The following is a 21,946-nucleotide window of genomic DNA, read 5'->3' as shown; positions in this document are numbered from 1 at the left end:
TTGGATGTCACCTTTTATAAGGGATTTTTGAACTGAATTCCCTTTCTGCTGTTCCACTTCATGAGGTTATCACGTTCATCTTGCATAACTTCTGCATTCTTTTCTGCACGTTTCGCCAGCACGTTCCTACTTCCTTCCCCAGGATCGCCAGTAAAAAGAATGAATAAAATATATTTCCTGGTTGAAGGCAGAGAGACTTTACCAATTGCATCTCTTGCAGCTGGATTGTTTTAGGTTAATTTTCACCTTTGCCACTTTATCATATGATGTACTAAAATTCGAATGAACTGCATTTCTTGTGGCTAGAAAATCAAATTGGAGCTTTGTGCTGAAAAACAGCTCTGCTCATTAAGGGGGGGGGACACTTTAAAAAAAATAAAACCCCCAACCCATTTTCGGTATCACCTTGTACTTCCCAAGCTTTTCACAGTTCTTGTTGAACAATTCAGGATATGGTACAGAGGGCTGCAGTAAATGGGAGGGAGGTCAATGTAAATTGGGTGCCTTGTTTTAGGAAAGCAGATGCACTTTCTTGGATCATTCTGGTAGGCACAGAGCCACCACTGAATACAACTCACTGTTCAATTTTTTAAGGCTTTAGATTACTTTTCATATGCAAAAGGAATCAACACATTCTTAATCTTCATATATAAACAGAACTGTTTAAGTACCTAACTTCAGAGAAGCACAAAATGAAATATATTTGAATTTCTGGTGTGACATTATGTTAAAGGGCAGTGTGCTTACTGTAAAGCAGGGGTGGACAGAAGGTGTATCAGGATCTACTGTAGCATCTGTGGGTGATTTGCAGTAGATCAGTGTTTCCCAACCTTTTTTGGGCAAAGGCACACTTGTTTGATGAAAAAAATCTCGAGGCACACCACCATTACAGCCCCGTGACGTCAGCGCGCAGCGTCACGCCAGGAGGGACGCACGAAAGTGTAAGTTTCAATTTTTTTCCCTCCCCCTTGCCGGGGAACCTCCAAGCTTTGGGGGTGGGGGGGGAGGAGGCAGCAAAGCGAGGGACTGAGGGACTCCTCCAACGACAAGGGTTGGGGAAGAAGAGAAAGGGCTATTCCGCTCCAGCACGGGAGGGGAATATGTACTGGTCCAACTGGTGTGCGGTCTTCGGAAAGCGGGGTGCGGGAAGGAAGCCTAGGCTCGGGGTCCACCGACCTCGGCGGAGAAAGGCAACAACCGGAGCCGATGACGAGCCGGCGCGTGCGTGCAGCGGCTGGCCTCAAGCTCAGGAAGCTGCGCGCGGCGATGTTGACGCGGGGCGCGCGAGAGCTTGGGGCGGGGGGGGCGGGAGAGAGAGAGAAAGAGTTGGCAGCACCAGGCGCTGTTACTTATTGCGCTGCGGACGCTGCCAGCAACTGCGGTGGTTGTGTGGCGGCCGCCGCCGCAGAACGTCCTCGTCAGTCAGCTGAGCTGCCTGGCGGCGTAGGGAGCCGAGGGGCGGGGCTTCCTTTCTGAAGGAGCTGAGGGTGGGGGTCCTCCGGCGCCTTTGGCGAAACGGCGCCGGCCCAGAGCGCTTCTAGGAGACTGCCTTTGTGCGCGACGTAAAGTCCTCTTTCCCTCCCTCCAGCCCCGTGTCACCTGTGGAAAAGGGGGCTGGATCCAGTGACGCAACTCGGAAAACTGTTAGGGAAGCCAGAGCAGGAAAGTGAGTGGGAGGCGGCGGCGCCGCTTTAACCCACGTTTCCTTTTTGAAAGAGAAACTTAAATCAGTGTTTCCCAACCTTTTTTGGACTTGCCCGCCTCCCTCCAGGCAACACTGGTTGGGAAACACTGCAGTAGATAAGCAAGGGGTCGTGACTCCAGTTATTTAACAGTAGCAACAGCAAGATGACTTTTTCCATCTCTATAAGGCTGCTGAAAATAAAAAAAAAATTTGAAAAAGTGGAGTCTTATGCAACAAATATGGGCTCAGTTCATTTCTGGTATTGAAAGCATATTCCTTGGCTCAAAATATGGTCAGAGGCACTGTGTTCTTCAGTTTTAACTGTATGCTTTTCGCAACCAGCTCTGGGTAATAGGTCTTGGGCTTCTAGTAAATAAAAAACCAAAATGAAGATTCTCCAAGCCTGGAGTTTGCTGATTCCTGAAGCATTAAACCATATAGGGGTGGTCTTCACCGTTTAGTCTTCTGTGAAAATAATACTGAAGGGCCAATGTCTCCAAAGTATTCATCGCTGTGACAACGTAACAGTAGCAGGGTTGGGTGGTTGGATATGCAGGATTCCATAACCTCTTCACTTTAGCTAGCATCTGACACCTAATTATCTTTTAATGAAACCCATAAAAAAAATTAAAATGTGGTGAGGTAGGATTGATCTTTGGTCTATCAACTCTCTTATCGTAGGAAAAATGTGTGAAATAGCACTGGTGGGATGGTAGGGAGCATTTTATATTTTTATCCCCTTTTGAATTTGATTCTGATCCCCAAAGCTGTGAAAAGGCAAAACAGATGAAGCTTTTCCCTTGGACTGTTTACCTTGCGGCACAAGCCTGTGCATGCCTACTCAGGAATAAGTTCCATTGAGTTCAATGGGACTTATGGCCAGATGAGAGTGTATGCAATTGCAGCCCTGTTGTTGTTGTTTAGTTGTTTAGTCATGACCGACTCTTTGTGACCCCATGGACCAGAGCATGCCAGGCACTCCTGTCTTCCACTGCCTCCCGCAGTTTCGTCAAACTCATGCTGGTAGTTTCGAGAACACTGTCCAACCATCTCATCCTCTGTCATCCCCTTCTCCTTGTGGCCTCCATCTTTCCCAACATCAGGGTCTTTTCCAGGGAGTCTTCTCTTCTCATGAGGTGGCCAAAGTATTGGAGTCTCAGCTTCAGAATTGCAGCCCTAGTAAGCAACTAAAAGGAATGTTAGAAACATCAATACCTCAGTTTGGCCACAAGAAGGAACCATAGCTTATGAGATATGCCCAAAGAAAGATTCTGGCACTGCTCATAGGATGGTTTTTTTAAAATTACTTTTTATAATTTCAGGCTCTGAAGTAAACATTTTAAAGACTGTGCCACCCCTTTCCCCCTGCCTGACCCCTCCTCCATCTAACTGTAAAAACTTAAAAAGACTCAAAACTTGTATTCAGTGGAGTGAAGATTTTTAGATGTATATAAAACTGTTCACAGTTTAGAAAAAGCAAATGGGGAATCTTTGTCAGGAGGCAACTAACACCCAAACTTTGTTTCTTAAAAAGGTGGCTTGGCAGCTATTGATTGTTCAGCTTTTATTGCTATTAGCTGAGATGTAGCTCTGTCCTTGGGTAGCATTGACGTGCTGGGATGCTCCACCAGATCCTGAGGAGGGGACACACTTTCCCTAAAAGCAGCTCAAGGGTTCATGTACGGCAGTGGCTGCCAACCATTTTGGATCCATGGGGAGATTTGGAAATTGAAGAAGCTGTCATTGACACAGCCCACCCCCAGTACAACCACACACACACACACACAACCACACACACACACACACACACCCTGCAAGCAGTTAGGCTTGAAAAAAGTGTGTTAGCTTTTTCAAATCTAATTTGGGGGTGTGGGGTTGATCTTCCTGGAGTGTGTTTTAATATCTCAGGGACAATTTCTATATGTGTTTTCTTAGTCCTTATGAGATCCCCGAAGGAGCAGGAGATGCACTAAATAAGAGTTCCCATATCTCTTTAGTCCTGTCAGTAATTTAGATTTCCCTGTCTTGTAATGAGTTGACTTCTGGTGCACCTTTACAGTGGGATAACTAGGATGGCATGCGTCATTCAAGGTGTGCATACACAAATAGCTGTAATTTCCCTTTAGTGTCACTGATGAATTGGATCCTTTTCTCTACAGCATGGGATAATGCCACCTGTCAAACTCCTTCCCAGGAGGATGTGAGGATTTAATCTGGTATATTGTTTACCAGAAGCTCTGAAGGTGAAAAGTGCTCTTTAAGCGTTCCTAATTAACCTAATAGCTAGTTGTACCTGGTAAGGATTTCGCCTTGTGATTTCATTGCAGCCGTAACATGTGCATCCTTGGGTGTGGCTGTTAGAGGTCACGTTTTCTGTTCCTCCAGTTCCAATAATAGCTTTGTTTATCCTACTTGTGCTTGGTGTCTTTGCTTTAAAAAGAACAGGCATAAGCTGGACCTGCCTTGAGGTTTATCCAAATAAATAAGGCAGAATGCTCCAAAGTATGTGATAAAATTAACAGTGCAGGACTCCCCTTTTTCTTTCATAGCTTGATTTCACTTTGAAAGGAATATTCCATCATGTTATTAGAAACATTTATACCATATGCTCAAATATTGAAGAGGACAATATTTAGTTGGAAAAGGTGAACCTCTGGCCTTCTGTGACTATCAGGAGTATATCTTGTCCCAGGAAACCTGCCCCTAATCATTAAATTTAGGTATAGTGCTGCTCTGCCTTCACATACAGTGGTGCCTCGCAAGACGAAATTAATTCGTTCCGCGAGTTTTTTCGTCTAGCGAATTTTTCGTCTTGCGAAGCACGGTGTCGGGAAAGTTTTGGAAAAGCTTCAAAAATCACCGAAGTCTTCAAAAACCTCAAAAAAGGCTACCACACCGCGTTCTATGAGTTGCTCCTTGAAGTCAAGTCGCAACTGTATTAACGGTGTTAAGAAAAAGGAAACAAACTTGCAAGACGTTTTCGTCTTGAGAAGCAAGCCCATAGGGAAATTCATCTTGCGAAGCAGCTCAAAAAACGCAAAACCCTTTCGTCTAGTGAGTTTTTCGTCTTGTGAGGCATTCGTCTTGCCTCTGTACTTTGTCCTTGGTCAAGAAAACCCAGGGTGAGGTGGGGAATAATCTTATGGGATTAATACCTGCAAGCAATGTCTTATCATTTCCCATTTCATAAAGACTTGGTTCTGTCTCCTCCTTCTCTATTTGTGGTTTAGAGCTGAATAGTCAGCCACATGAAGAAAGGTCAAGAGTTGTAAATTCTCCATTTGGAGCAGAGATCCAAATTAAGCATCAGCTAAGTTTATTGAGTTATTGGACACAGCAGGGAAAGGGGGCTCAAGACAGACACGATAAAAGAAACCAAACTGGTCTGTCCAATCTTGGAGTAATTTGATAAACTGCCAAGCAAAAATAATCTGTGTCAGATTTAGGGTGGTACGGGTAGCTGAAGAGGTGCAAAATGGAGAAGGTCCATAATTGGGAAGATCCATTTGGGAGTGCCCAATTTTGGCCTTACTCTCCTCTGAAAGAAGTAGACACTTGTATGAGGGAAAGCTATCATGAATTTGAAAGAACTGACAGTCTCCCCAGGAAAAAGTGTGACGTTAACCAGTGGGGTGGTATTGGCAAACCAGTCAGTTTTTTGGAGGTGGAGGTAGGATACTCTGCATGGAAGCATAGCAAACCATGAAGCACTCCTGACACCTTGACAGGTACAATACACAGATGGAAAGATCAAAAGGAGTGAAGGCAGGGTTGAGTCCTTGTGTTAGGCAGGATGGTTTTTCTAGGACTGTATTGGCTTGTATATCTCTCACACCTTCTGTCTTGGTAGGAGCAAATCAAGGGTTGTCGTCCATGACATCTTACTTAAAGTAGACCTATGGAAATAAATGAACCTAAGCTAGTCATGTCCATTCATTTCGATGAATCTGCTCTCAGTATGACTAACATTGTATACAACCCTGAGTGCTTATGAGGCCTGAAAAACAACTTAATCTTGAAATCACTAAGTCTTGCTCTCCTTTGGGAGGAAAAATGAGAAATACATTTAAGAGACAAAAAATAAGTCAAAAATGATTAAGAAAATGTTTCTAAGGAAATTGAGCTTTTCTTCATAACTTCATGAACAGGTGTTGGTTGAAGGACAAATTTGAGGGGCTGCTTTGTGCTATTGTTTTGTAGATTGCATCATTTCCATAATTAGCTAGGGATAAGCTTTACACATATCCCCAAAATGAATGTGCATACATATTTTTTTACATGTATCACAAGCGATGCTGTATTCAAGGAAATTTTTATCACTAACCATCCTGAACCCTGTTTTGCACTACTTTGGTTTGCTAAGTGTCTGGTGGTCTTTTATCTCAAAACAGCACCATTCAAATACAATATAAAAAAATCCCTCTGTATCTTAACTCACTAAATTTGGTTTGATTGGGTTAATTTCTTTCTTGGACAAGAGACTACAGTGGTACCTTGGGTTACATACGCTTCAGGTTACAGACTCTGCTAAACCAGAAATAGTACCTTGGGTTAAGAACTTTGCTTCAGGATGAGAACAGAAATCGTGCTCCGGCGGCACAGTGGCAGCGGGAGGCCCCATTAGCTAAAGTGGTGCTTCAGGTTAAGAACAGTTTCAGGTTAAGAACAGACCTCCTGAACGAATTAAGTACTTAACCCGAGGTAAGGTAAAGGTAAAGGTACCCCTGCCCAAACGGGCCAGTCTTGACAGACTCTGGGGTTTGTGCGCCCATCTCACATCTATTGGCCGGGGGCCAGCGCTGTCCGGAGACACTTCCGGGTCACGTGGCCAGCGTGACAACGCTGCTCTGGCGAGCCAGAGCCGCACACGGAACGCCATTTACCTTCCCGCTGGTAAGCGGTACCTATTTATCTACTTGCCCCCGGGGGTGCTTTCGAACTGCTAGGTGGGCAGGCGCTGGGACCGAGCAGCGGGAGCGCACCCCGCCGCGGGGATTCGAACCGCCGACCTTTCGATCGGCAAGCCCTAGGCGCTGAGGCTTTAGCCCACAGCGCCACCCGCGTCCCTTAACCCGAGGTACCACTGTATTATTTCATGCAGGATAAAATACTTCTCATGTTCAGATCAGAATCATTTTACAAATAATCATATTTAAATAAAAGTTACTGTATAATTTGTGTATTTGGATTAAGGAAATTTTCTTATAGGCCAGGACTTAATATCAGAAAATCCCAGGTCAAGAACTTTTGAATGGTGATTCCCCTAATTTCATGTGTACCAACCCGTAAAAAGCTGTTGAGTATTTTTGGAACACTTTTTAAACCACACAATGGAAAGCAAATATGCTAATGTCAGACACAGCATTTTAATCTATAATTGATCTCCTGAGTTTCAATCTTATACAGTTTAACCGAACCTAAGTTGCTGTTTGTTTGTTTTTTAAAAAATCCCCACCTCAAATATTTTCTTTCCCCACCCCTGAACTAGAATGAAACCTGAAATGTTGTTTGAAAATCTCTGTTGGACCAAAATGAATCTTAAACAAACCCTTTTTTGTTCTCTTTTATTAACAAAAATCAAACCAAAACTATTATGAGCATTGTTTCCAAACTCAAAGAGTAATCCCTTTCGATATTTGCATGTAGGGTTACAATGCGCAGATATTATTGAGGTGGAGGAAGGACATGGCACACCCTCTGTCTGCCCTTGCAGAGAAACAGGAGTCAGAATGATATCTACTCCACCTCCAACCCTGGAATGGACCCTGCCTGGGAACTGGCACACAAGCACTTCCATTGTATCCCCCGCAGTGAGCAGGCACTAGCCCTCACCCAGTGGGGCAGCGATTTTATTTGGGTTTATTTATTTAACAAACATTATGTACTGTTTTACTGTAAGAGAACTTTTTAAGTGGTTTACACAAATATAAAATAAAGCATTAAAGTTATCAGTTAGCAGGGATTTGAAAACATTCAAAAGATGATTTAAATCAACAGGAGGATAGGCTTACCTAAACAGAAATGTTTTAAGCCAGCACTGAACAGAGAACAGTGCAATGAAGGCACCTGCCTGCCTTATGTTAGTTAATAGGCAGGTAGTGTAGTGTAGGTGTTGCCATATTAAAAGATGAATTTATTACAAGCACTGAATGAATATTATCTGGCACCCATAACACGACCAGTTCTACAGCTTGAAGCAGGTGGGCGGGCATATATTGGATCACGTCCTAAGAGGTTAAGGGCTTTATAATGAATAGTAACACCCTGAACTTTGCCTGGTAGCAAATGGGCATCCTGTGCAGATCTCGGAGCAGAGGTGTTATGTTCTGCAAGATTGTAAAGCCGTTTGGACAGGAAAAAAAGAATAATCGTCCTCAATTGTCAAGCCAGCAGGCTTGTGCTAAATTGCAGCCTGGAGGCACGGATGTTTTTGCCTTGCTGTGTAAATGCCACAAGGCTTTCTGTGATCTTATTCTCATCTCCCTCCATCTGTCCTTCGCTAGAAGCCAGGTTTGAAGAATTGCACAACCATTTCTGTGTTCCCAAAGGGGCTTTGGCCACGTTTCCCGAATATTCCCCACCTTCCTGCCAGGGCTGTATGGGAAAACCTTTTTTTGAAACAGAGAGTAGTTTCAAAAACAGCATGTGAGGTCTGATGTTCAAAGGCAATATCCACCAGGGTGTACACAAGCCCTTTGATGTGCTTAAAGTAGCTCTTTGGATCCAGACCACAATATGGAAATTGAAAAAAAAAATGGGGAGGGGGATTTGCAGGGGAATGTTTTGGAATATTGCATCCTCAGATTACAGTCTGAGATGCACTTTTCTTATGCATTGGCATAATAAACCAGGGACCAAATTAACTGTTTTCAAGGACAGTGTGCCGCAAGTCAAGCAAGATTGTAAAATGGAAACAACCTACATAATGTAATGTTCTCCCTCCCACACACACACAGACAGACAAGAGAGCACGAAGAACGGTGTGCTTGCATTTGTGTAGGTGCAGTAGGTGTCTGATGGGTGGTGTACATTATCTCTTGCTCCTACTTCTCTTTCTCTCTCACTTATTCCCCCCTTTTGTTCATTTAGATTTAAATTTACTTAAATCTTCCTACGTTTTCTTTATAAAAATAAAAAAAGAGCGAACATGTAAATCCTAAAATAACTAACATCTGGCGAGTGGGTGCTTTGTACACATTGTACAGTTAAAGCACATATCCCACCACACCCCAAAATCCTCCTAAGTCCCCAGCCTCCCCTTTCTCACCTTCAGCTTGTCCTGATGTGTACCGGTCATGGCTGGGATCCTTTTCCTCATCCTTGGTGTCCTTTCAGTTCATGACAGTGTCCGTCCTTCAGCCCACCCCCAATGCTGCCATGTGTACTGCCCTTGGCCCCTCCATGATGGAACTGTTGTCAGTTTAGCAAGGCTGGATTCTTCCTACACTTACAAGTTGAGACCGGAGGGAGTGGGGCTGGCACAAATGGCAAAGTTGGGAGCAGTCGGTGCGCACCCACATTCCCCCACCCATACACGGTTTGAGCCATTGCCCATTCAACCAAATGCCTGAAGAGAGCTTCTATGTCCTCACCAATCAGGACCAAATGGCTGACTTAGAGACCCTTTCAACTTTCCCGTAGCCAGTTCGCTTTGAAGTGGGAGAAGCTGTAGCTCCATGGGAGATCACACACTTCTTGTGGAAAAGGTCCCCAGCTCAGTTCCCAGCATCTTCAGGGAGGGCAGGGTCAGTATAAGCTTACAGTATGAGACAGCTTTATGCAAGTCAAAGGGAAATGCATTCTTTTAAGAGAAGATATGCAAGGAAAGGCAATATTCTTACAGGGCCAGAGCCCTGAGAATTGGTAACCAATAGTTTTGTACAGTGGTACCTCGGGTTAAGAACTTAATTCGTTCTGGAGGTCCGTTCTTAACCTGAAACTGTTCTTAACCTGGTACCACTTTAGCTAATGGGGCCTCCCACTGCTGCTGCCACGCCGCCGCCGTGCAGTTTCTGTTCTCATTCTTAACCCGAGGTTCTTAACAAGCAAAGTTCTTAACCCGAGGTACTATTTCTGGGTTAGCGGAGTCTGAAACCTGAAGCGTATGTAACCTGAGGTACCACTGTACTGAAAATCAGGGGTGCACAGAAGGCAGGCTAGGATCTCATCGTAGATTTCTGAGCAATGATTTATGTTATTTCAACAAGAGTTTCTGATGCCCAGTTGTTTTAACATTTAGCAACAACAAAGGGGCGCCTTTTCCTCCTTAAATTCAGCTGCTTAAATGCAGGAAGCTTGCAGGGCATTCAGCTATGTTTTACTCAGAGTAGACCTATTGAGATCAATTGACCAACCATAGCCATGTTCATTCATTTCAAAGAGTTTGCCTTGAATAAAACGTAGTTGAATGCCACTCCTAGAATGGACTTTTGTGGGGAAAGATTATGAGTTTGGTTCAGTTCTGGTACTGAAAACAAATTACAGTATTGAACTCAGAATATGCTCAGAGGCACCCTGTTCTTTAAATCTAACTATGCCTTTTGACCCTTGTTTTGGTTGGTAGATCTTGGGCTTCCGGTAAAAAGAAAGAAGGAAGGAAGGAAGGAAGGAAGGAAGGAAGGAAGGAAGGAAGGAAGGAAGGAAGGAAAGAAAGAAAGAAAGAAAGAAAGAAAGAAAGAAAGAAAGAAAGAAAGAAAGAAAGAAAGAAAGAAAGAAAGAAATGTTTGTGTATTTGCATCTCAGAACTGGGTGCTCCTTGAGCATTTTTGGGAAACCTCTTTTTGAGACAGTGGTGTTGCAAAAGAGACTGTTTCCTTGTCTCAAGATTAATGCCGGAACTCAGATTTCTGAAGAATCCATGTTTTATGGATTGTGACATCTGATTAATACTGAGCCATAGCAGCTTGCTATTTAGCAAGAGTAATCTGTGGAAATTAGGCAATTGAGGAAAACTTCTCTTGCCTTTAAAGTATTGTAAGTAATATGCTGCTGGGACTCTGAAAACAGTTTTTTTTTAAATCCAGTGCTTCAAATACCCCACCTTGAAATATTTCCTATGAAAGTACGGTTTGTAAATACTGAAACAAAATACAAAATCCCATGTCACCTTTTGCGGCAGAAGACCAAAGAGGCTTGTGGCACCTTAAGGACTATTAGGGTGGCATAAATTTTCATAGACTAGAGTCAGTTAAGGTACTAAAAGGCTTAGTTTTTGCTGTTGCAGCCTATGATAGCTACCTTTCCTCGTTCTGTAGTATATTTTGTGGCCTCTCACAAATCCTCCCATGAAATGAATGGGAAAATTGTGTATTCCTGAACTCATCCTTCTTATTTTCCTCTTGAAGCTGAAACTCACTCCCTTTATTTGGCAAAAACAAAAGAAACCACCTCCTGAAGTATTCCTTCTTGTATCAGCAAAGGTGAATTCACCCAAAGGTGACTTCCTTCTATGTGACAAAGCTATGGCAGGTGAGTTGCCATTTGGCTGAGTCATAATTTGTAGTGTTTTCCTACAAAAGCACTCAGGGAATTCCCTTCTGAGAAATGTTCCCATATCCTGAGGAGGAAGATAGTTGTACAAAAAGTCTGACCTTTTAAAAAGTATGACACACTCTTTATGCTATGTGGTGCAACGATTATGAGCCCATGACTGGGAACTGGGACTGTTGGCTGCTGTTCCTTGCTTGTACGGATAACCTGGTGCAGTTTTGATTCCTTCAAACTGATGTCTAAATTCCCATTGATTGCAGTCATCTTGGGGATGTACTATCACTACTGTTGATTACATAATGTCAGCCGGGAACTTCTACGCCCAAATGCGCATCTATGCACCTGTGTTCTAATCATGTGACTATTTTCATCCCTGGTCAATTGTGAGACATGACAATGCACTCTCTCACCCATTCTCATTGTGTCACATATCCCATTTGTGACTGGGGGGGGGGGGTATCGTTTATCTGCACCCAAAGGTCAAATTCTCAGTTTGTGGTGGGACAGTCTCCTCCCCTTCTGGCAATAAGGCTCCACCTTCTAGCAAAGGATTTAAATTACACAATGTTTACAGTGTTACTGTAGCTGTTTTAGATTTTCTGTCTTATTGCTGATGGTTTTTGAGAGACTATGGCAAAACAGGGAAGGAAACCTCTTTGCTCTCTAGGGCACTGACTGTGGGGCAGCAAACCACCATCAGGTTTTTTCCATAGCTCCATGTGACAGCGATCCTTTTGTGGCAAGTGATTTGAGTGCAATGGCTCACCAGGAAATTGTCTACACTTCTCTGCCAATGTTTTCTCTTTTTTTAAAAAAAAATGCCCCATTCACATGGTAGGATGCTGTCTACAAAAGCCTTGTATTTAGGGGCACATCTTCTGCATGGAGCAATTTTGAAATACTTGTTTTACTGAACAAAGCAAGAAGCAAATCCATTGCTCTTCAGTATTAACAGGAGGTTTTCAAATAGCTGGTGATGGCTTTCACCATGTCAGTGCAGTGGGTGGGATCACGTGGGCCACAGAGAAGGGGTGGGGAACTGGATCTGGCCAAAGGGACAAACATAGAAAAGCCAACAGAAGCAGAGAGGTTGGTGGATGATGTTTGTGTATGGCAGGTGCGGTGTAGTTTGGGGAAAACAAATGCACATCTGTGGGGAGGAAGTCCACAATGGAAAATGCCCTCTAATTGCACCATGCATAATTTGGAATGTCAGTGTAGTGTAGTGGTTAGAGCAGGGGTCAGCAACCTGCGGCCCACGGAGGTCGTTTGACCGGCCTACGAGCCGCCCCCAAACCGAGCTGCCCGCTCGCGCGCTGCACTAAACCAGCGCAGCGCAGGGACTTGCTTCCACGGCACTGAAAATCACGTCTGTCCATGTGCAGATGCCAAAAATCACAGATGCACGCTCTCACGATCTGGCCCACGGAGCGATCTCCGCGGGACCAATACGGCCCAGGCAAGATAAACCTTGCTGACCCCTAGGTTAGAGGGTCAGACTAGGACCTGGAAGACCAGAGTTCAAGTCCCCACTTGGCCATGAAATTTACTGAGTGACTATGAGTCAGTCATGGCCACTATGCCTAATCTATTCCACTCCTACTGGTGGATCTTCGCTTCACCTGCTCATCATCAACTTTGGATGATTCATCTATGCTCTTAGAATTCCATATTGCAGTGCTAACCAGAAGCATGTTTCAGTAAACATCTGGGAGAAACAGTCAGCCTTTGAACCAATTGTGAACGTTATATATTTTCATGGGATATTTTTATATCTACATTCTAACTTGAATGCCTCAGTGCAAGGTGGGGCAGGATTCAAAAGCAAATAAGGTAAATGAATCAGTATTCCTCTTCTGCCAACAGACTAGCAAGATTTTGGGAGGGCCCCGTGCAAGAGCCCATCGGTGGTGTCACCTTGACCATTGAGGAAGGAGGAGCAGCGAGGGTGGGGTGCTAGGACTGAGAACACACCCAAGTATTATCTGCGCAAAAATACCTAAAACTTTTTAAATATTAAGGCAAAAGCCAATATTACAAGGTACTTTTTGGTATCATGTGAACTTGGACAAAGCATATTTTGTGCATGTGAATTCCTATTTGCCATTCACAATGCTGACAGACTTTCTTTGTAGTGATGCAACCATCTAAAAAAACCAGGGGAATTTTCACCACACTGTCAACATGCTTGGGCGTTACCCAGCTGTTCAGGGGATGCATTCAAGTTGCCAATTCCACCTTTTTCTCTTGAGTTCCTTTCTTCTTTCACCACCTCTCTTACACACACATTTGTTTAAAGCATTTCTTATTGAATTTGATCGTCTGCACTTCTGTTGCTAATTAAGTTCCCCCCTCCCTTTTTAAAAGGTTGCATTATTTAAAGTATTTTTTTAAAATTAGTTTTCTTACGTGCCCTTCACTTTAAGGTTCCAGGGCTGGTTTAAAAAAATCTATACATTAAAAAAAAGTATGAATATTGTCATGCTATAGTTTCCTTAGCTGCTGTGAACTACAGTGTGACAGCAAATGGGGCTGTCAGTGTTATTGGACCATCACAGCAGAATCAGAGGGTGAGGAGACATCAATAGAACTGGTGATGGAGGCAGGCAGGTGGCTGGGTGGCTTTGATGAAAAGTAAAGGAACCGGGTGGGTGGCTTTGGCAAGGAGTAGCTTCAATGAGGAGTGAAGGGAGGCAGCAGGTGGCTTAAGTGAGATAAAAGTGAGGCAGTGGGTGACTTTGGTGAAGGAGATTATGGCAGGTAGGTGGAGTTGGTGAGTGCAGTGAGCAGGGGCACAGGCCCTAGTTACCTAGTATAATCACACAATTTACATCATTCCTGAAAAGCAAATCATTTCTTCTAGTTTCCCCTTGGTTTTTTCTAAATTGAGCATTTGTGCTTGACCTGCCATGGAAGCCTGATAAGCATCCTGGATCTTATTGATCTATGAAGTAAGGAGAGAATTCAGAAGAAACTGGAAAGCACAAAAAATATTGGCAAGTCTCTGAGAATGGCTGATCAGATGGCTCAGAGAGGTTACAAGTGTGCAGTGTTACTAGTGCCATGGTAAAAATAAGGCCCTCAAGCACAGCTACACATTTGTTTTGTCAACCCTGCGATCCAGGTTTCAGTTTTCTGATTTTACTCTTATTGTTTGATGCAAATTGCTTTGGTTAGGCTTTTAAATGAATGCAGGATGCAAAATTTAAAACATAAATGCCTGTTCCCTCCCCACCAAGGTGTCCCTGGCTTCTTCACTATACAGTGGTACCTCTGGTTACGAACTTAATTTGTTCCGGAGGCCTGTTCTTAAGCTGAAACTGTTCTGATCCTGAGGCGCGATTTCGCTAATGGGGTCTCCCGCGGCATGATTTCCGTTCGCATCCTGGGGCAAAGTTCACAACCAGGAGCAGTTACTTCCGGGTTAGCAGAGCTCATAACCTGAAGCGTTCATAACCAGCATTCGTAACTAGAGGTACCACCGTGCAGCTTTCAGCGAATGCTGAAGACACACCTTTTTAGCCTGGCCTTTGACACCAGAAAAGTGTTTTCAGGGCCCACCTTATTCTTGGGATTGTAATCTGTTTTCACTGTTTTTAATTTTAACCCACCCTGGGACCTGTTGGTGAAAGGCAGGTAGTAAGTTTAACAATGAATAATATAGTTTAAAAAGGCAAATGTTTCCAAGAGTTTATTGACAAATCCAGTACTGATCCCCAAGTATACCCATTGGCTGTTGGCTCAGGGTAGTGTTGTTGTTTTGTAGTGAATAGGAATGCAATATTATACCAGGGTATAAAGAATTGTAGCACCTCCTCATTTTTGAGGTGTTATATCTCATGTTATATCTGTCTTCACATTGTGTTTGAAAAATTTGCTGAACCACTCCTAGTCCTTGCACTTGCCCTGCATTGGTGCTTTCTGGAAGCAGCCACATGGGAGTTCATGAAGTATTATCACCTATGATATGTTGTGGTTTTCATCTGTTTTGTCTTTCTGCTTTTATCTTTTTTTATGTGTTAGCTGGCCCATGTGCCCTGCTGCCTGCCCCACCTCAGTCCCTTCCATTTTTCACATTTGGCCAGAGCCCCTTTGTCAGCTACTATATTTTTCTCCATAGGTTCATATTCTCAACAGAAAAGAAGCAGACCGCTTCACATTTTAAAATGAACTTCCATTGGATTTCTTAAGAACCGATTGTCCCATTGAGCACTGAATATTTTCCATTCTAAAGCAACAGCCCTTAGCATTTGACTAGTGTGAGTGCCAGCCATTTCTCGGAACATTTTTCTTTGATTCAGTCGTTTGAAGATTGGGCTATAAGTGAGTGGAAGCTTTCAGACATAGTCTGATGAATATAAAGAAACAGCACAGCGAAATTGTTTCTTTCCCCCTTTTATTGTGGGCTTTTATGTTTTCCTTAAAGATCTAGAAGTAGACTTTAGAAAGATTTTAGCAGTGTGTCATTTGGGGTCTGATCTTAACATTAGAATGTAAGAAGAGACCTGCTGGATCGGGTCAATGGTAATGAGAAATCTGCAGTGTGTTGGGCACCCAAAAATAGTTTTTGCCTTTTGGAAATAATTATTAACTATTATTTGGTGTTTGGAAGGGAGAATATATGTGCAATTGTAAAGCAAGAAACGTTTGCTTTAAAATCCACTCATTCAAACCATTTGAACCATTCAGTTTTCTTTATGACTAAAAGAAAGTGGTTTCTCTTGTGTGTTCTTTTTCTAAGAAGCAGTTATATGTGGGAGTAGTATAACCAGACAGGAAATCTCATTGTAGCTATGTATAGACCACCACAGTAATATCCACACCTAAAATTAGAGGCAGACTATTATAAAAGGAAACAGGTAGAAGGAGGCATTCGGTTCTAAAACAAAACAAGAACACAGAATTTCCTATTTATCTGAGTACGGATAGCTTTTTGCCATCCTGAATTCTTGCAGGATTTGTTTTCAGGTACTCCACAGTGATCGCAGGTCTTTTCCATTGGTAATCAGGCTTTTGAAGACTGCCTTCAAAGTTTAGATAGGGCCAAGCTAGGTTTCTTCAAACAGGACTACTGCTTTTGCGCAAGGCCAGTTTGACCATACGGATGAGGTAGGCAGAAGCGACACAATTCAAGGGCTATGCTAGAAGCAATGTCCAAATTTGGACTTTTGTGCTGCTTCCAGCACAGCTGGCTTCCCAAAATGCTGTGTGACATCTTGGGAGGTTCTCTTAGTTCAAGCTGGGCCAACCTCGCCCTGTTTGTGGCGGAAAGAGAATGTGAGCTGGCCCAGGCTTTGTGCTCATCCTTGCTGTGATTCAACTTCCAACCCTCCCTTTCTATTATAACTGTGGCTTCCTGTTGTGTTTCACTGCCAGCCAACTCCTAACCATTTCTACAGTTTCAATGCAGCCTCTCCCCCTAGGATATTGAGGGTGGATGGTGGTAGGAATGCAAGGGGAGAAAACCAAAATATGAGCCAAAAATATGAGAAGGTGGGAGTTTAACTGCAGTGGCACGTGAAGGAAGAAGTGTAGGCACTTATATTTTTTCTAAATTTTCAGCCTATATTCTCTTAAGGCTGGGGTGGCAACCTTTTTCAGCTCAAGGGACACATTCCCTTCTAGACAACCTTTGTGGTGTGAGAGGGCATCACAAGCCAATGATCAGAAGCAAAAGTGGGAAGAGTAAATGTTATCTTTGGATAGTAGGCTGGTGAGGGTTTGGCTTGGGAGAGTATGTAGCCTAGGGAGTGGTTTTCTGGCCAGATAGAAAGGTCTGTATTTGGTCCTTGAGCCTGAGATACCCGCCTCCCTGTGCTTAGGGCTTATTTGTTAAATGTAACTTCAGCTTCAGCAGTGGCCTGCAGTAATTCAGAGGTTCAGATCTGACCATAGAGGACAATGTGTTATCCAGTATTAAGATAGAAATACAAGAATGCAAGATGTGGTCCATGTATTAGAAGCTTGCTTATGTCTTCATTGTCTTTAATTCTGGTTCACTGAATGATTGCTGCTTCTTTTTCTTTCTTCCCATAGCTGCTGAATGTTGTCAGCTACCTAGCACAGCAGAATCCACGGATGCTTATACTGGGGCGCAAACACATGCTGAAGAAATCTTCTCAGTGGCACAGAAATGATATGGCTGCTCTGCAGAAGAAAGCACACTTCTTCTTTACTGAAAACCTGTATGTTCTGATGTTTAACAATGTCATCTTCATAAACATTTATACTGTACTAGATTCAGGTTGTAGCTTTAAGACACTTTGACAAGCAGACCCTCAGTTCGATCATTTAAGGCAAATGTTTTTAGTTGTACAAGCAGTACATTCTTGATGGGTTGCATTACTTAATTTTGAACTTCTCTGCAATATTTAAATCCTTTTCCCAGCCCAAGGTAATATAAAACAAATGCAGGTCTTTTGTTGTCGCTGTTCAGTAGTGCAGCTTTGCCTTGTAGGTATTTAATCAATGATCAGCTACTTTGTATTCCCAACCACATTTGAACACAGTAAGTGTGCCATCCTAGCCATTAAGGCCAAGCAGCCGACGAGGTGTTTATCAGACTAAGCTGAGCTCGTTAAAACATGCCTCTCTCATCCAAAAGATCAAGCAAATTGGCATCGGCGAAACTGTCCAGAACTGCTAGATGAGCAGCCTGTGATAGAGAAATTAGGTTGACTTGAGCATTCAGCCGAAAGATCAAACACCTCTCATTATCCATTTAATCTCTTTCTCTAATACTTTCTCCTCCTTACATCCATGTATAGTTCATTCTGGAAACACAATGAAATGAAGCAGATACAGTGGGTTGTACCCAACTAATTCAAAATATACCCATTAAAATTAATGGGCCTAATTCAGCCATGTCTATTAATTTCAATGGGTCAGTTATTAACATTGGCTACAACCTTGTATATTGTGTTAGGACATAGCCTTGATTTACTACTAGGTGTTGGCAGTGCTCACATGCACACTGGGGAAAATTACATTTCTCATCACATGGAAGCGTCTGTCAAAACAGAGAAGATAAAAGAGAAGCTTGAATACTATTTATTACTTATGTCTGCTGGGTGTCTCATAAAATGAGTTCTCTAGTCTGGAGGTTGTACTAAAATGTAATACAATAAAAAGTGTCATAGACTTTAAACATCCAGCTCAACATAAAACTCAAGTACAAAAAATCCAACATACTAAAATGCGGCATAAATCACAGGAGCTAAATCACTAATAAGGGCTAAAATAACATGACCTTAAAAGGCTGGAGTGTGTGTACCAGAAGGACAGCAATGGAGGGGAGATTCACTAGGGACAGCATTGCTTACCAGACCGAAAACAATGAAAAGGCCCTTTCTTTCATGGTTATTATTTAAACTTCAGATTGAGGAGGTGCATGTAGAAGGTGTCTCAGTCTTCACCATTTAAAGGCTTGGGCTGGTAGGTATCCTACCTGGTACTGAAGTTTCTAGTTGTGTAGAATTTTATAGGTCAAAGCTGGCACTTGGAATTGGGCCCAAAATTGATTCCAGAATCAGTTAAGCCAAGAGAGAAGCAGAATATCCTGAAATGCTTAACAAAGAGCACTCAACAAAGCTTTACCTATTTCAATTACCTCTGGTTATAAAACAACACAGAATTAGCATACGGTGTTATTTCTGCAGCAAAACTCTATAAACCTTAAAAGCTTGCCTTATTTTAGTACAATTGAATGTGCTTCTGTAAAATTTTGAAAATAAGTCCGCTGTGAAACTGAGAGGCACAATTTTATTAAATGGTTAAATTTTGAAAGCTATCCAGCAGACCAGGTGTGGGTAATCTGTGGCCCTCTGGATGTCACTGGACTACCAACTCCATGAGCCCTGGTAAGCATGGCCAGTTGTCAGAGGATGGGAGTTGTAGTCTTGCAGCAATTAACCATCCCTGCAATTGCTGTTGTTGGCCTCTATCTGTTTTGAGAGACAGTGGAGTGCGTCTCTGGGGAAGTGATCTTCCCAGGGCACAAGCCTGGGCAGTGTGTATGGAGGTCCTGGGCTGCCCATAGAACAATACTCCCCCCCCCCGGCCTCATTGATGTGATCCAAAGGAAAGCAGAGCAATATGCTTGGCTGCAGAAGTTGCTGGAAGGAGGCAAGTTGCCATCCAACCGCCTTAGGGACTTCACTCTGGATTTGTGTAGGGTTTACTCCTTAGCCATATTTTTCTCCCAAAAATATCCCACAAGGCAGCGGAGGTTTAGGATCAGTTCTTTCCTTCTTTTAGACGGGCTACCTTCGCAGCCATTACTGGGGTGTGGCTGCTGTTGCATGCTGACAGCTTCTAGGAGCCACAGGTGAGAGCGCAGGGTGGGGACCAAAGGTGGACAAACTGCCCCAGAAGCATGATGTATCCTCCCTCAGAGGTACTACCCCATTCCTAACACCCCCAAAATCCCTGTAATAGAGACTAAAAAAATCCCTGGTGATTAAAGTTTGGTTGATAGTTTCTCATGCTGTGCAGAGCTAGGCCTAATTATTTTATGTTTATATCTGATAGATGAAAGATAGTTCCTACTTAGAATTAGCTACATTTATGTTTTGGTTTGGATAGTTATTTTAGATTGCAAGCTTATATTGTATCAGATTATAGTGAAAAGAGGACAATGGTTTTCTATTTAAAAAAATACTATTTTCTTAAATGTGGATGTTAAAAATGTAGATAGGAAAGGGTCAAGCAACTTAGTAACTTCATAATTAACAAATGAGAACAGTTTAAATGAGCTTCTGAGCATTTTAGCAGTGTGTGATGTTCTACCTTCTTTTTAAAGGTCTGAAGACGATCCATTCCTGCTCTATGCCACTCTTCACTCAGGAAGTCACTGTAGATTTGTTACCAGAGATCTATTACGTGATCATAAAGCTTGCCTCTCTGACAGTCTAACTCGACGGCTGTTCTTTAAATGGCAGCGGGGACATCAGATGGTGCTATCTGACTACATACCAGGAAAAAGGATAAAGTTTGAGGTATTTTTTATTTTAATGCACTCCTCCTGCTGATTTAGTTCTAGTAATGGCAAATGGCTGCATGTGATCATCACAGAATAATAAACTGATTTAAAATATGATTAAATTATAACATCAATGGATTAAGTTGTTAATGTGGAGTGGGTGTAATATTTACTGGCCATCCCCCAAAATAATTTCTTTGGGATTTTATTCCCGTAGTACCTATTCTGCTTACCAAACATATCTGTGAATGTATGTTGGGAGATGTGCAACACATATATTTTTATAGGAAGTAAAAACTAACAGTTATTTCTCTTTCTTTACTTAACAGTCTGTATTGAATTTTGATACAATCGTGCAGACCACAGGTAACACATGGCATATTCCCTATGATGACAACGTCTTGGAAAGATCTTCTTATGAAGTGCCTACAAAATGGCTTTGCCTTCAACAGAAATAAAGGATGCATTTCTCTGAACAAAAATGTACACATGGCACTGTTGTCTCAAATAAAGCAGATACTATGTACCTATTATGGAATTCATGTTCTGATGCAAGAGACCTACATTTGATCAAATCCCTGAAACTTATCAACTCATATTTTATTATTTCTATAACGTATTGGAAATGGTGGAGAATATTATATAGCCAATTTTAAAATAAAATAAAAAATTCATCTTTGATTTTTTATTTATGTTGAAAAAAGATTCCTGATTTTCACCAATGTCTCTATTTCAGACGTTTTGTTCTGATGACTTCTTTACCAGAAACTCCACACAGGTGCTTCTCTGCACTAATATTTCTTGGTTTATGATGAAGAAAGTGTTACCCACTTACTTTAGTAGTACTGCTCTTATTCTCCCAAGTTCTCAGTTGGGCACCTCTGTGACTTGCTGCTGCTGCGGTTTTAATAGAGGCAGTGGAGGGCTTTTGGGTTCTATACATGCCATTTGCAGGGTCCCACCACATTTTACCATGAAGTGAGCCTCCAAGAAAGATACACCAGAGAAGGGTTGGTGGTTCGGTGCTTCTGATTTTCATCAATGGGGAGCAATGAACAGCCCACAGTACAATATAAGGCATCATTAAAAAGGGGCTAATGGGATGTGGGTGGCACTGTGGGTTAAACCACTGAGCCTAGGGCTTGCTGATCAGAAGGTTGGCGGTTCGAATCCCCGTGACGGGGTGAGCTCCCGTTGCTTGGTCCCAGCTCCTGCCAACCTAGCAGATTGAAAGCACATCAAAGTGCAAGTAGATAAATAGGTACCACTCCAGTGGGAAGGTGAACAGCATTTCCATGCGCTGCTCTGGTTCGCCAGAAGCGGCTTAGTCATGCTGGCCACATGACCTGGAAGCTGTACGCCGGCTCCCTCAGCCAGTAAAGCGAGATGAGCACTGCAACCCCAGAGTCGTCAGGGGTCCCTTTACCTTTACCTAAAAAGGGACTAACCTTAAATCTCGCCCTCAGTTACGTTCACTAAAATGGGCACATACTATGACAGATATCTTGCTGGTCCTTTACACTGTGCAGGCCTTAGAAACTGGGGGGCTATTGCGAGGGAGGGGGCTTTTAATTCCCCGCACACGGAATATAAGTTTTCCGCGGGCACAGGAGGCGCCCGCTTGAGCTTCGCGAATCCCTTCATATACCGGAGCCAAGGAGACGAAGGAAGCCTCGTCTTTGCGCATGCTCGAAAGCCTGGCGGTAGCTGGGGCGGGGGGAGAGGGGAGAGAAGCTTTACGCTACTCTCCGGCCCGCTCGCTCTTGCTGCGCTTGCGCCATGTAGACAATGAC

The 21,946-nt window shown here is 43.0% G+C and overlaps 1 protein-coding gene and 1 long non-coding RNA gene across 3 annotated transcripts in view; one reads left to right on the top strand and one right to left on the bottom strand.

The window, feature by feature from the left end:
• The window catches only part of PRORP (protein only RNase P catalytic subunit), a 48,526-nt gene extending 27,687 nt beyond the window's left edge, over positions 1-20,839 (top strand). For both annotated transcript variants that reach the window (XM_082213567.1, XM_082213568.1), the window contains exons 6-8: positions 17,210-17,358; positions 19,974-20,169; positions 20,483-20,839. In XM_082213567.1, coding sequence (XP_082069693.1) covers positions 17,210-17,358; positions 19,974-20,169; positions 20,483-20,611 — 474 coding nt within the window. In that variant the 3' untranslated portion in view covers positions 20,612-20,839. The remainder of the gene's footprint in view (positions 1-17,209; positions 17,359-19,973; positions 20,170-20,482) is intronic.
• LOC309527290 lies at positions 18,234-21,921 on the bottom strand. Its single transcript, XR_014217177.1, has 3 exons — positions 21,602-21,921; positions 20,989-21,137; positions 18,234-18,281 (listed from the first exon to the last, which is right to left on the bottom strand). It is a non-coding gene; the product is annotated as an uncharacterized lncRNA (long non-coding RNA).
• Between the last annotated feature and the right edge of the window lie 25 nt (positions 21,922-21,946).

This window comes from Podarcis vaucheri (assembly GCF_965113315.1).
Source record: "Podarcis vaucheri genome assembly, chromosome: 1".
Lineage (NCBI taxonomy): Eukaryota > Metazoa > Chordata > Lepidosauria > Squamata > Lacertidae > Podarcis > Podarcis vaucheri.
Note: the sequence above shows the minus strand (reverse complement) of the source record. Positions and strands in the feature narration are given on the sequence as shown.